General features: G+C 37.2%; 1 protein-coding gene across 3 annotated transcripts in view; it reads left to right on the forward strand.

The window, feature by feature from the left end:
• The window catches only part of TTN (titin), a 330,648-nt gene that overhangs the window by 169,858 nt on the left and 145,738 nt on the right, over positions 1–15,052 (forward strand). For all 3 annotated transcript variants that reach the window (XM_075000777.1, XM_075000778.1, XM_075000779.1), the window contains 11 exons: positions 2,990–3,052; positions 3,324–3,404; positions 3,667–3,750; positions 3,989–4,063; positions 4,402–4,479; positions 4,704–4,787; positions 8,295–8,474; positions 10,825–10,902; positions 11,122–11,205; positions 11,401–11,484; positions 11,763–11,849. In XM_075000777.1, the coding sequence (XP_074856878.1) occupies positions 2,990–3,052; positions 3,324–3,404; positions 3,667–3,750; positions 3,989–4,063; positions 4,402–4,479; positions 4,704–4,787; positions 8,295–8,474; positions 10,825–10,902; positions 11,122–11,205; positions 11,401–11,484; positions 11,763–11,849 (978 nt within the window). The remainder of the gene's footprint in view (positions 1–2,989; positions 3,053–3,323; positions 3,405–3,666; positions 3,751–3,988; positions 4,064–4,401; positions 4,480–4,703; positions 4,788–8,294; positions 8,475–10,824; positions 10,903–11,121; positions 11,206–11,400; positions 11,485–11,762; positions 11,850–15,052) is intronic.

Genomic DNA, 15,052 nt, shown 5'->3' on the forward strand with positions numbered 1-15,052 from the left:
GTTTGAGCAGGGGCCTGCTAAACCCAGGGTTGTGAGCTTAATCCTTGAGGAGGCCCTTTAGGGATTGGAGCAAGTAGAAGCCAGGGATGGTGCTTGCTCCTGGCAAGAGGGCAGAGGACTGGAGTAGATGACCTCCCAAGGTCCCTTCCAGCTCTAGGAGATGTGTATCTCCAATTAATTCTTAATCCTTACAAGTGGCAGGAGAACCACCGTCAATGAGGGTACCTTGTAAGTTTGATTTACTGCATCCCCACTAGGCATGCTAAATTGAACTCCAGAAGATAGACCACAGCAGGGTCAATCTCACTTGTAGTGTAGATGTGCACTGAGGTTCAAAGTTTAAATTCCTCACTATGTCATGCATATATGCTTTAGACAATTTTTTGAGTGGCATGTGTCCTTTGTTTGCATAATCAGTGCAGTTGAGTATAAATGGTATTGCTGTTACTGAAAGCAAACGGTAATTTAAAGTGAAGTGCCTAGGATGCATACTCAGAAGGAGAGACAGCAGGCTACTCTCTAAACTCTCTCAAAATATAATTTCTGCAAGCCAAATGCATATCCAGCTATTAGTTCATTAAAGTTTAAGGTGATTTGCTGTCTTTATTACATGTCTCTACCATGTAATTTCATGGTTTTGCTCTTCTTGTGAGGATGAGCAAACCTACAGAAACTCCTGTATAACTTAAAAATAAATACTGGTGGATCTGTAACACAGTTAACATAACACTGCAAAGAATAATAAGCACAAATCTTCCTCTTGTTGACTCAAGGGGGAATGTTGTTGGAATTATGGATTTGGGAAGGTTTGCCAATCTGCCTTAAAGTTTAAAGATTAAGGTTCAACCTTTCCCAAGTTAACATGAACAGTGAGACAGAGCATGTCTCAAGGTGGTGGTGAGTTTTCAGGAGTTCCAGTGATTACACAGACAACACTTTTAGCAGCCCTTCTGGTTTGTCTATTTTAGCAGCACAATAGTATTAAAGCAGCACTTAACAGATACAGATTGAAGATATTTAATACAGTTAATATCTGGTTACAGACAGAGATTTTACTTAACAACGTTATAACAACTAATACCAGTTACTTGACTAACTTAATTTATGGTTTAAATGTACGCTATACAAGGAAGGTACAATACGCACTGACTCCTCTGAACCATCTAGAAGCTGAGGCCTGCTCACTTCTGTCGGTGAGATCGATGAGGAAGGTGTTATTGCAGTGGGGGCGGCATTTTTGTTAAAGAGTGAAAAAACAAAGCATTGTTCTAAGAATAGTGGTAGCAAAGATAAAAGAGATAACAGAGATGATAGAAAGAGAGAGACTGGTTCCTTAAGGAGACAACAAATACACCTGAGATGCAGATTCCGCCTAGCACACACTCCCCATGTAGCGAGAGTTTCTCATACCCATCTTACCTCATAATACTTAAATACTGATACTAAATTAAGCTCTGATTTCATACAATCTTCAAAAATACCCCAAGTTTCCTGATGACCTCAACATGGTCGTCCCCTCTGATCGTATCCTATAGTCAGTTTTTCAAGATCAATTTCTGGTAAAAGATCAGAGGAAAAACACCATTAGGTGACCTTCGCTTAAATTCAATTGAGGCCATCACTCCCTTCCTGTCAGGGGTAGGTGGGGAAAGCTTGAATGCCAGTTGATGTAAGAAAGTGACTCAGTTAGCAAAGATTTAGGTACATGACTTTACATTACTAATCTGACCTTAACTTCGCCTATAAACAGGGTGAAAGAAAAATTTTTTGCAAAAAGCCCCTCATGGCAAGTTTTACTGGCAGGCTGCTCACGTTACTGCTGACAAGGAAAGATAAGATAGATAGACCTCCCTGGGCCTTAGTTAGCTATACTATAATGGCTTCTTGATATATGGATATATTAAAACAAAGCCTTAACCAAACTACCATAATCAAACTACAATTAAGCTAGCAAGAGCTACACTCTGCATGTGGCATACTTAATCTGCCACTATTCAGGTGCATTGTTAATAAGGCAATTTCCAGTAACAAAAGGAGGAGGCATCATAAAAAGAAGGTAATGTTGGCTAAGGAGATTTTCTTCCCCATCTTTTTGTTCCAAGTTCCTAGAAAATAACAGCACCGATTTTAAAATAAGCGTACAACTGGAAACCATGTTTTGAAATCTGAGCCAAGAATTTTCCAGTCCTTTCCTTCAGCCAGCTAAGGTTTCTCAAAAACTAATTCAATAAGGGCTACAATATAAGAAATGAATGGGCTCAGCCCAGAAGATTGTTTGACATAAATGCCTACAACCCAAACCCAAATATCCCAAGAGGTCTCGCCATTTGCTTTGTTGCAACTAAAAGCCATCTAAGACTCCCTTTGACCTTCATGCAGCATACAATAAACACCACCTGTCTACATCTACACTAGAAACATTTGTCTACAGAAGCGGGTCGTCCCACAAAAGCTCATCTCCGAATAAATCATTTTGCTAGTCTTTAAAGTGCTACATTTCGGCTGCTTTGTTTTGTTGGAGTACACACTAAGACAGCTACCTCTCTGTTACTGTCTACAGAAGTCACTGTCAGAAGAGATGTGCCAACAAAACTTCTGTTGATAGATCACATCTACACATGAAAGAGAATCATCTTTTGACCCACTCTGTTGACAAAAGGGCACCCTGGAGTGTCTACATAGCTTCTTTTGACAAAACACCTTTTTTGCAGAGATGCTCCACAAGTTTTGTCGGCAAAACCCCAGTTTTGTCTACAAAACTCTCTAGTGCAGACATAGCCCCTGTGTTTTTTGTATGCCTTGGTTCTCAGATACTAGCAAATTGCTGCATAGTTTGGATTGTGCTACCATTTGAGAATAGGCAGTACGTCTAGTGCAGGTGAAGAGTAGATTAATTATATTTTTAAATCATGCATGCCATCAATACATTAACCAAGAACTAGATCAAATACGGCAAATACATCAATTTTGTATCTTTAATATTTTAAAGTGACTGAAGAAGAGGAAGTATCTGTCACTGTTCCTAAAAAAGTGGAACCCCCACCAGCTAAAGGTATTTCAATATTTAAGTATAAAATGTCAGTTGTTCTACATCTCTGCGTTCCTCAGTTTGTTGTGCTTGATATGTGTCCCTAGTATACCTGTGCCGTGGGTGACAAACTTCTTGTTTGACTAACCAAGTGTTTGTTTACTCCTTTGATACCTTTCCTAACTCTTAAACTACACCCTGTCATATTTTAATAGTAACAGAGAGATAGCTGTTCTAGTCTATATACTATCAAAACAAAAACGGACTGCTTTTTTTGTTTTGATCATATTTTAAGTGCCTGAGAAGCCTGAGAAAGTTGTCCCACCACCAAAAGTTCCTGCTGCTCCTAAAATTGAAGAAGCACCACCAGCTAAAGGTATAAAACAGTTACTAATTAAAATGAGACTTACCTTGAAAGACACAGTTTCTTTGTTGTACTGACTGTTAATAAAGATGTGAGTTTCTTATAAATCACAGAGTGATTGTTTGTGTTATGACTGTCCATTCTATGTATGATTATTTGTTTTTCTTTACTGAAATACTTTAGTTATTATTAAACAAAGGAAATACTCTGACATTACATCAAAATATATACAGAATCCTTCAGATCTATATTCTTAAAACTCTTTTTTCTGAAGTGCCAGAAGTTCATAAAAAAGCTGTTCCTGAGGAGAAAGTACCTGTCCCTGTTCCTAAAAAGGTGGAGGCCCCGCCAGCTAGAGGTACATCAGTTATTTGATTACTATAACTTGGAAATATGTCTTTCTTTCAATTTTAAGCTTTCACTTCTTGCTTTAACAAGTAAAGTATAGCTTGTAATTGTTTAGCATTGCACATGTACATGGGCATGTTTATATCCATTGCCAGTTGTATTCGTAGCAAGACTGTGTATTGCTTTCTTCTTTTAGTGTTAGTATTAATATTATTCCAATATTCTAAAATTACACAATATTTTTAAAGCACTTAAGAAAAAACCAGCTGAAGAATGGGTACCCCCTGTTCCTATTGAAATAGAAGAACCACAATTCAAGAAAGGTAAACTAATGAAAATGATACTTTCTAGATATCTTGATCCATTCCTTTATCTTACATATTTTGTCTGTTTGTTTTTATTGTTTGTTTCAAATATTTTGTGTAGATATTTTGTGTGTTAGTGACAGTAACCTTTGTCAAGTACATCACTTGTGTTCTGTATATTGTTTTTGTACATTGTTCCTTCTTTTACCTCTCATTTATTATTTGGTGAAATTTCATGTATATTTTCATTCCTGAAGAATTAATCAAGATTAAAAAAGATCTATTATTTACTGCTTATTAACAAAGTGAGTTCCAAAGATTGCAATTAAATATTCCTATATTTCATATTTTTAAAGTGACTGAAGTGAGCAGGAAAATTGTCATTGAAGAAAAAGTAGCTATGTCTGAAAAGGAGAAAGCTCCACCAAAAAAAGGTACACTGCTGTTTGAAGCTCTGCAACAGAGATTTCTTTCTTAATAATGTCTTGTATCAGTAATGGTCTAATTACTGATTAAAATGTAGAGTCTGGTTCATACTTTTGTTTCCTTTATTCACTTGTGCAAATGTCAGCTTTCTGTTCCTCTCCGTTTACTGCCTGATTGTTTTTCTCATTTGTATGTAATTCAAATCTTCTAAAAGTAAACAATCTCTTTAAAGTGCCAGAAGTCCCCAAGAAAGCTGTACCAGAAGAGAAAGTGCCCATTCTGGTCCACAAAAAAGGGGTGGCTCCACCAGCTAAAGGTACTTCAGCTCTTTTCTAGACTTACAGGATGCTTCTAGGTATCTGAAATCAGCGAGAAATGACAGGACTTAAACCTGTGAATTACTTGATTTTTTTAAAATAATGATTCATACTTAAATTAAAAGAAATTTTGGTTTCTGACCTACAAAAAAATTAGAGAATTATGTGTAAGGGTTATTCCCCTGCATTTCTTGTGTAGTCAAACCTTACTGCAATAATTGTTTTGGTACACACTATTTTTATAAACTGAGCATCAACATTACACAGAAGCTAAATGTGTCTTCTTTTAAAAACAGGATCAATGTCTTTTTCAAATCATAAGTTTTAATTCAAGTATGTGTCATTGTCCTTAATTTCTGACATTTCCTTACAGACTTAAAAAGCTTGCTTTTATCTTTCGTTTTTCCATTTATGAAATTTTGTAGTTACATTGCGTGTATTGGAAGCTATCACTGAACAATCTTGCATTTCAATTCTAGAGCTCTTAATGTGTCATGTAAATATGTTTCAGTTATTCTTTGTTGTGTGTACGTGCCTCCTTTTGTTTTGCTTGTCAAGATTTTAATAATAGTGTTTCTGTGACTGAAACAGCACAATGATTTAACATTTTTAGGGAATTTACCCTGAATTAAAAAACCTGGTGGTATTCTTTAAAAAATATGAATTCCACAAGCCAAGTGCACACCCATCTATTTGTATGTTCAAGTTTGGACCTGTTGTCTTTGTTAACTTGAATTCATGTTGCTTGTTGGTTGGAAGCAAGTCTATGACTATCTTTAGACACACAAGCTTACTTCGTAAATGTGCATTTATTTTGTTCTTGTTCCTCCATAATTCTTTTACATGAGCATCAGATTAACTGAGAGAGTCTGAATTTTGCAATTTAGTTTTCTGACAGTTGCTATTTTTAAAGTACCAGAAGTTCCAAAACCAGTTGTCACAGAAGAAAGAATATCCGTTGCTGTTCCAAAACGAAAAGCAGCTGCACCAGCTAAAGGTACCCATGTCCATGGCTTAAATTATAACAGAAATGTGCTAACTACCTTGGAGTAGGTAACAGTTACATACAGTGTACCACAAATACCGTTTCCAGAAAACAATACTAAAGCCAGACTCTATCTTTAATATACCGACAGTGGAAGAAGTTTGGGATTTATCAGAAGACGTGTCCATCTCTCTTCACACAGAAGAAGAGGTTACATACTCAGGTATGAACTAAGCTAGAAAAGATTTAGGCCCCAAAGAAATCTTTTAGTCTTTCTGTTCTTTTTCCGGATTTTGTTTTGCAAGCAAAACTTGAAATTTCAAGATGAGTGTAGATTAAGGTTTATTATTATAGAAGGGACAGACCAGTGTTCTTCCTGAAAGTAAAGCCCTTTGAATTTCTCTGCTCTCAAGAGGTTTAATTCTTCCATCCTGACTCCCGCTTTGTTTTCCCTGGGAAGCATAGTCATTAAATTAGCTCCTGTTTTGGATGCAGCCAGGGTGCTGCCTGTCTCTCTCTGGCCAACTCCATAATAAATACACAAGTTCTCTCCTTTTCTTGGTTGTCTGTCATCTTTTTCCCCTCTCGTAAGGAACATCAGCTTATGCTGAAGTAGTGATATAGAAAGGGCTCCTCTGACCCCTTCCTCAGCTGCCCTCTCACTACTTCAACTTACTCTGGGGCTGAGACAACACAGAATGCTCCAAGCTATTGAGAATCCCCTTTATTGAGCACTCCAGGAAAATAAAAAGACTTGTACAGCCACCAGGAGTGAGATTTGTCCTCACTGAAGCAGTATGATAGGAGGGATGGAGAGGACACCTACACAGGGAGCTGTGAGAAGAGGAGATTTGTAGGAGGAGGCACCTTGCTGGCTTCCCACATAACCGGAGGGGGAGAAGCCAGCCAGCAGCTTGGAGAAGAGCCTGTGCAGGGAGAGTGAGCTAGCTGTCCCGCAAAGAGAAAGAATGTCAAGGTCTGCAGGCTTCCGCCAAAGGCAAGTAGAAGTGCAGCAATGGGGCAAAATTTTCTTGGGCATTAGAGCCTGCTGTGGCTGGCTTTATAACCAAACCAGTGATAAAGGGGGGGCTCAACCACTTTCATCTTGAGTTTATGGGTTCAGACCTACCTGGCACTTAAATTTTAAGAGCCCCACATTTTAATCTCATGCCTGTCCCTGCCAGAAAGTTGCAAAGAAACTGGGCTTGTTTCACACAATTCCAAGTACAAGATATGTTAGCAGAAGTGAGGATTTTGCAGGTTGTGTCTTCTAGCACATAAAACAGCAGCCACTTGCTTGACCTAGACCCTCATTGAAGCTTGCTACTACAAGCAAATATTAGGTTGTTCCTTGCAGAATGTAGATAGAAATACTTAGAGCTGTTACTGCCAAGTAGGTTCTATCTGCCAAGAAGAAAATTCACAACTTACTTGCTATCTCAGAGAACTTAAAAGATCACCCAAATGCTAGGACAAACTTCTTTTTCCCGAATGATTTCACACCCTAATAACCTGCAGTTTCAAAGCTGAAAGAAAACAAAAATATCTAGTTCTGTTTGAAAAAGAGAAGAAGCTCCACCAATGGAAATGTGCACTCTGTCTTAGATAAGTCTACAAAGTTGGTCACGTATATCTTAAGTTTACGATGAACATGGTGCCATTTTCTGGATGTCGACAAGGATTGCATCCAATCTACTTCAAACACAGGACCACTGCAAACTTCCGTATGTGCAAGCAGCAAGATTGTCCCTACTCTCCCATCTTACTTTAGGATTAGTTTATTTGTTCTGCACAAATTCTTTGTCTTACATGGCTCACAGAGGTCTCTTGCTTTATTTACTGGAGAAGCTCAGAGATAGCCATAGAGGCACATTTCTTATGAAGGACCCTGCTTTCCTCGTATGGAGACGGGCAGTCATGGAGGTCACAGAGAGGCTGAATATTCTCAGGATTGAATGGATTTTGTATCAGACCTCTTACCTGGGATGTATATAAATCACTGTTAGCAGAAGAGGGCACAGCAAAGTCAATTTGCTCCTATGTATATGTTGAGATGTTGGTCTTTTTTTTGTTGTTATATTAAACTATGTCTAATGTTTGCACAGTAGCTTGTCAGTTTGCACAATTGTCTTGTGGGTACATTCTTCTTCCTCAAGCATTTGTAGTTCTGTATATTGTTTTGTAAAGTTCTTACATGTAAATATTCTGTATCTTTTAAGTGCCTGATATCCCCGACAAAGTAGTCATAGAAGAAAGATTACCAATTTCTATAACTAAAAAAGTGAAGAAGCCACCAGCTAAAGGTACATTTAGATATAGTTTTATACACACACACAGTATTAGAATGTATGTTCTTTGTAGGTCTATGTTGTAAATGTACTGGTAATTTGGCCTTGTGTTTTTATTGAACAATCTGATTTTTTTTGGTTCTTATATTGTGATACTTTACAGTTTTATAGCACTGTTCATGAGTATTTTTGTGATGACTTTTAAAAGTCTTAAAATTGGTATCTTTTTAAAGTGTCTGAAGAACATAAGGCTGTTGTCCAAAAAGAAAAAGAATATGTGGAAATTCCCCAGCATGAGGAGGAAGAGGTCACATACTATGAGGAAGTCACTCACTATGAGGAGGAAGAGGAGATTGTCCACTATGAAGAGGAAGTTTCCCAATTTGAAGAAGAGGCTCCTCCAGCAGTGAAAGGTATAATGAAATTTTGGGATAAAATACGAGCAGAACTCTTCTGTTTTGTAAAGGTGTCAAGAGTTTCTTTTAATTACTCCAGTACATTCTTTTTCTTTCTGCTGACAATTAATTATTGGTGTGTGTTACAAAGTGTATTGCCGTTTGAATGCCTACTGGTCACTGCAATTTTTGTAGATACAATAAGCGTTCCATGTCGTAAATAAGCAATTTGTGACACAGGGGTGTCTGTGCAGTCAGATAAGACAATGAATGTACCAGTCAATTTTATCTTATCTTGGGTTTAGGCCTTATCTTATTATCAGTCCATATTTTAAATTCCCATTGAGCTTAGTGAGAGTTCTGCAATTACTAGAAAAGGCATTTGCATTCAGATGCCTGGTGGCATGAGTGGCCAAAATCAGGCAAGTGTTTTAGGAACACAAATTACACTGACTTTTACTTAGATGCTTTTGAAAATTCTAAATCATCTTTGGGATTTTTTCTTTAACATCATAAAAAGCCAGAAATAGAAAGGGCTGTTTAGATTGTCCCGTCCATCCAGTTTTTAAATATTTTAATCGGGATAATTGTTGATGAAGATACTTGGAAGGCTCCATCACTCTTGCAGATTTATCTCCCCTGACAAGTTAATTGGGTCATCTGAAAGTCTTAATAATTAAAGGCTATGAAGTGAGAGGGAATTTTTCAAGAAAACATTGCATTGTAAGAATACGCCTATTGGTTGAATCTGAAACTGTTCTCAGGAATTATTAGTTCCAATTACTCTCCCTTTCATACTTTTAAAATAAACTGTCATGTTTTGATTTAATGTTTTCACTGTTTAGTCTGAAACAACTTCCTAAAAGATTTTTTTCAATCAACTTTTTTGTGTGGGGGGGCACTCTTTCGAAAGAAGTTTTTTGTGTGGGGGGGCACTCTTTCGAAAGAAGTTTTTTTGGAAGATATCTACCAGAAGAACTACTTCTTTCAAAGGATTGCTGTAGTACAGATGTAACCAGGATAAAATCCAAAACTGCCTATATAATTTAGGAGAAGCCCCCATTTCAAAAGGTAGTTAAGTGCTTACCAAAAATCTTACTTCATATTTTCCTCACAGCCATTTCAGGAGGGTAAATTTAGGGTTTACTTTGACCAGCTAATGCACATCAAAACTATATTTTGAATTTTTTACAGAAGGATTTCAACGTCAGTAAACACATTTTGCAAATATGCTCTTTTCCTTGAGAAAACCGGGTCAGACTTTTCTGTGTGGAAGAAATATACCATTTGTCTAGATTAGCAAAATCAATTGGCCTTGCTAAAAGTGTACCTTGACCATATAAAGGGAGCTAAAAGTTGTTGCATGCTTTGCTGATATGCAGAAGTTTGCTTCATGGTTATTTTTACCTCTTTTCATAACCTTTCCATAACTAGACAAAGCCGGTGGTATGATTCTCTTTCTTAAATTTAAGCATGGGTGAAATTATTGTAGGACATGACCTAGTACTCTATCCCTTAAGGCAGTCAGTGAGTTCTTCCGGTTTACCATGTATCCCATTATTAAACTTGCGTTGAGGCTTCAGGGTTCTTGAATATATTATTTTTTAAGAAATTAATTTGATGAAATCTTGGATCCAAATAAAAAACTCTCAGTCATCTTCCAGAATTTCTTCCTTTGTCACTGATGAAGAAGGTCTAGTACATTCTGATGTTCACCATTAAATTTATATAGGAACGGGTAGATGCCTTCTGTTTAGCTAAGAGTTCACCATGTGTAAGCAATTTAGGTGATAAAATCCCATGGATTTTCTTATCACTTTGAGAGTAGGAACACTGCACTCAAAATTCTGAAGTAAAAAAAAAAAAAAAGCATTGAACATTTTAATATATATTGTGCACCTGGCCATTTTACATTCTTAAATATATTAAGTGTAACACAGTAACTTCAGGAGAAAATAGTAGAACCTATTCTTACAGGAAAAGAAGAATCATAAATTAAAGACACTTGATATAATAATTACAGTTAATTACATTTGATCAATATTTTAATTCTGACCAAAAATTGATTTTTTTCACCAAATTTTCTCCTCACCAGCACCATTTTCCACACACTACAAATCTAGATTTAGGGGGCATATCATGTTGTCTTTACCCAGAACTTGGATATTTGACATTAAGTTAAATTTGCCTTTGCTAAGTAAGAACTGCAGGATATAGCCCATTACATATAATGTGCTTGTTTCTTTTCTTTTTAATAGTATATTGTTCTTGAGTGATACCTATTTGTGCTTGCATTACAGTTAAATTCTTGTAGTTGATGTTCCTGTTGTTTTGTAAATTCCTAAAACAAAAGTGGTATTTTTTTAAGTGCCTGAGGTACCAAAGAGACGTGTGCCTGAGGAAAAAGTACCCATTCCCAAGAAAGAAGAAGCTCCTCCAGTGAAAGGTATATCACCTCTTCTCTGAAGTGATGAAGTGATTTGCCAGGTGTTTGCCATGGGACGATAGGATGTTTTTGTATTTTTGTTTTATATTGGATATAAATATTTTTATCTTGTTCTTCGGGAGGCATGTCTTCACTTGAAATCTTTGCAGACATGTCTGTTTGATTTTCTTTGTGGAGTGGCGTACGTGAGGTATTCTCAACCAAAATACTGTTTTAAAGTGCCAGAGATGCCACAGAAGCCTGTCCCTGAAGAAAAGGTGCCAGTTCCTGTACCCAAAAGAAAGGAAGTTCCACCAGCTAAAGGTACAAGAGTGTGTGATCCATTATATCCATCACCATCTTTCATTCTTTACTCACCTTTTCACCTTTCAGTGCATGCTGACGAGAAAGATATTTCTGTTCTTGAGAATTGTTTTTCAATGATCGTATGTTTCATGTCATTGTTCTGCGCGTTACGGCTCAAAATGAACTTCTCAACATACAATAATGTCTTTAAAGTGCCTGAGGTGCCCAAGAAACCTGTGCCGGAAGAGAAGGTGCCAGCTCCAGTGCCTAAAAAAGTGGAGGCTCCACCTGCTAAAGGTACATCAGTTTGTGATGCATCCAAGTAATTCTGTCATCACGTCCTTACCTATGAAACATTGCAATTAAGGGCCAGATCCTGTTCCACGCAAATTCAATAGCAAAGCTACTCACTGGATTCAGGATCAATGTCCACACTGTAAATGTATCTATAACGTACTGTTTAGAAAACTGTTTTTTGTTTTACACATTTGTTCCCTTTGTTTTATGTTGACTTTTGGTTTGGAGTAGTGAAAAGGATAACAGTGTTTCACAAATCAAAATACTGTTTCTTTAAGTTCCCACTGTGCTGAAAAAAGAAGTTCCTGAAGAAAAACCAGAACCCGTCCCTGTGCCTAAAAAACCAGAACCTCCTCCACCAAAAGGTATATCACCTTCTAATTGAGAATAATCAAAAATATTCAAAGTGTGCGTCTATACTGTATACATGGGTACACATATTTGTGTGTTTGTATAACATACAACTTTTTGTTCCATTGCATCTTCCATACCTAAATACATTTAAGTCACGCTTGTGTAATTCTCTTCTTATGTATTGTTTTAAATATATATATTCTCTTACGTGGCTGTCTTCTCTTTTATGTTTTCTGTATTTCTGCTGTTTACTAAAAGCTAAATTTGTTAATACAAAATATCTTTTAAGTGCCTGAGGTGCCCAAGAAAGCTGTCCCAGAAGAAAAATTACCTGTTGTTCCTAAAGTAAAAAAAGTTCCACCACCTAAAGGTACAGCACTTTGTGCTATATGGAAGCAAGTGCTCTGTTATTTGGACATTGACATTTCAGGGGGTTTTGGTTTTTGGTGATTACAGTTTAGACCGTGATTTCCAAACCCCACTGTCCACTGTTAAGGAATACTAAGGCTCAGACCAGGCTTGATCCTGTCACATTGAAATCAGTGGGAGCTTTGGCACCTACTTCAGTGGGCTCAGGATCAGGCCTTTAATGATCACCTAGTTTCTAATTACCGTGATCTACAAAGAACAAAACTAAGAACCTTGTTGTATGCTAATCAAAGCAGCAGTGCCCTGCAAACAGTGTTTGTGTGGCATAATGTGTCTTTCAAACAAAGTATCTAGTAACATACCCTTTGATTTTCCCTTAGGCAAGGATGTAGTTTGATGTTAGTGCCCTGACGAATCTCCAATGGTTAAATCTGCAGTACGTTCTCAAATCTCTTAGTATGTGCTGCCAAATCCACTGAAAAAGGGCACAAACACATCTGACTGGGCGAAGTAATAAGAACTCATACCCTAACTTTGCAGAAGCAGAAATAAAGACAACTTAGTATAGAGAGCACCCAGTTATATTAAACAATTGTGCACATTCAGCAGAGTTGTTTGTAACTAAAAACTAGAAACTGGCAGCTCTGTGTGTACAAAATAAGGTGCCAATGAACTTTTTATATTCTCCCTTTTAGAAATATATGCATGTATGTTACTAACAGTCTTTGACTGATAATGTGTTGTAGATAACTGACAGAGCAGAAAGATGACCCTTAGAACCCATTTGGCAGATGCTAATGAGGTGGTGGCATGAATATGCAGCACCTCATTAGCATAATGGTGGCCACGTGCATTTCGAAAATGCCGCTTTTGACATGCACACTGCTCATGTAAACAGGGGGCCTTTCAGAAGGACCCCTGGATGTCGAAAGCCCTTTCTTCCCATTTGGCTTTTGGAAGAAGGGGCTTTTGAAATCTGGGGTTCCTTTCGAAAGTCCCCTGTCTATAAGGGCGGCGCGTGTATCAAAAGCGGCACTTTCAAAACTCGCATGGCCGCCATTATGCAAATGAAGTGCTGCATATTCACAGCAGTGCCTCATTAGCATCTGCCAAAGTGGGTCATTAGCATACACCTTTTGAAAGGTGGGGGCTAGTGTAGCCACAAATATATAGAATAGTCTTAGAATCAGTGATTATTGTTATGCAAGTGTATGTCCTTATGTTTTGCATTGTGTTTTTCTTTCTGATGTTGCTTGAAAATGAAATTCCTAAAATGAAATAATATCTTTAAAGTGCCTGAAGAACCAAAGAAACCTGTCCCAGAAGAAAAAATACCTGTTGCCATTCCTAAAACCGTGGAGCCTCCCCCAGTGAAAGGTAGATGAATTAATTGCAAGGCAAATAAGCAGTATTATTATTCTCTTACATTTTCAATAACTGCAGTAACATTCAGTCTCTGCCTGCATCCACTGAAATTTTGAAATTGACTTCACTGGGATTATCCCTTACAAGATGGAGTCATAATTTTGGCCTGTGCAACTGTATTCTTGTGTCTGTGTTGTCTGTTTCTGATGTATAACATTTCTCAAATTGCTAACATAAGACAACATCTGCAAAGTATTTGAGTTGCCTGAAAATCTTGATCCTGGAGAGAAAGTGTCTGTTGTTGGTAACCTGATTCTGCCTTAAAAATACTTAAAGTATGTTCTTCAGATGAGTTTTTGCTTTTATTGTGTCCTAGCATTTTGTTGTCTTTTTTTCTGACGTTACTTGAAAATGAAATCTTAAAAATCAAATGTCTTTTGAAGTGCCAGAGGTGCCTAAGAAACCTGTACCTGAAGAGAAAGTACCAGTTCCTAAAAAGGTGGAGGCTCCAATAGTTAAAGGTACAGTAGTTTAGAAATGAAAATATGAATGCTGACAATAAGTAATGTGAATTACTCAACTTCTTAGCACAAAGCAGTTTAATGTGTGCCTCGTGTTACATCTGTGTTTGGACATTTGTTTGTAGCTTTATGTTTTTGTTGCTTGTAAGTTTATGTGCTTGGGCATTGTGTTTGATATTGTGTAATGAAAATATTAAAACCAGATAATGTCTTGAAAGTGCCAAAGGTGCCTGAGAAAGTTGTTCCTGAAGAGGAGATATCTGTTGCTCCTCCTAAAAAAGTGGACTTACAGCTGTCAAAGGTGTATGCACTCTTGGCTGATATCATGTGTTAAAATTCTTGATCTTAATCTTTCTAACACCAGTCTTTCTATATGTTCTGTTAAATTCTTCTGTATTCTTCTCAAGCATTCAATTGTTGCACTACAAAGCTGTGACATATATTTTGTGTTGCATACTTATATCACTTTGTTAAACCATTTAAAATTCCTAAAAGAAAACCATATCTTTAAAGTTCCTGAGGTACCTAAGAGAGCTGTTCCTGAAGAAAAAGTCCCAGGTGCTGTTCCTAAACCCAAGAAAGTTCCTCCAGCCAAAGGTACACACAAACCTTACCGAATTTCTTCAGAAGATCTATTACTCCTACTTTTTCCTAAAATATTTTGGAATGTAATCACTTTTCATAGAATCTCTTCCTTTTTATAAAAGTTCTTGTTGTTGTATATCTAATGTGTGGTTTTCTCTTGACTCTTTTTGTCTTACTCTGTACAAGTCCTTTCCAGTAGTTTAAAGGTAGTACTAATATTAATAATACTATCTCCAAAGTTCCTGAGGTACCTAAGAAACCCATCGAGGAAAAGAGAATCCCTGTCCCTGCTCCTGCTGCTGCTCCTGTTCCTGCAGTGAAGGAGTATGAATATGAGTATGAGGAGTATGAGAAGTATGAGACCTATGAGGCTG

This window comes from Carettochelys insculpta, chromosome 8, assembly GCF_033958435.1.
Source record: "Carettochelys insculpta isolate YL-2023 chromosome 8, ASM3395843v1, whole genome shotgun sequence".
NCBI lineage: Eukaryota > Metazoa > Chordata > Testudines > Carettochelyidae > Carettochelys > Carettochelys insculpta.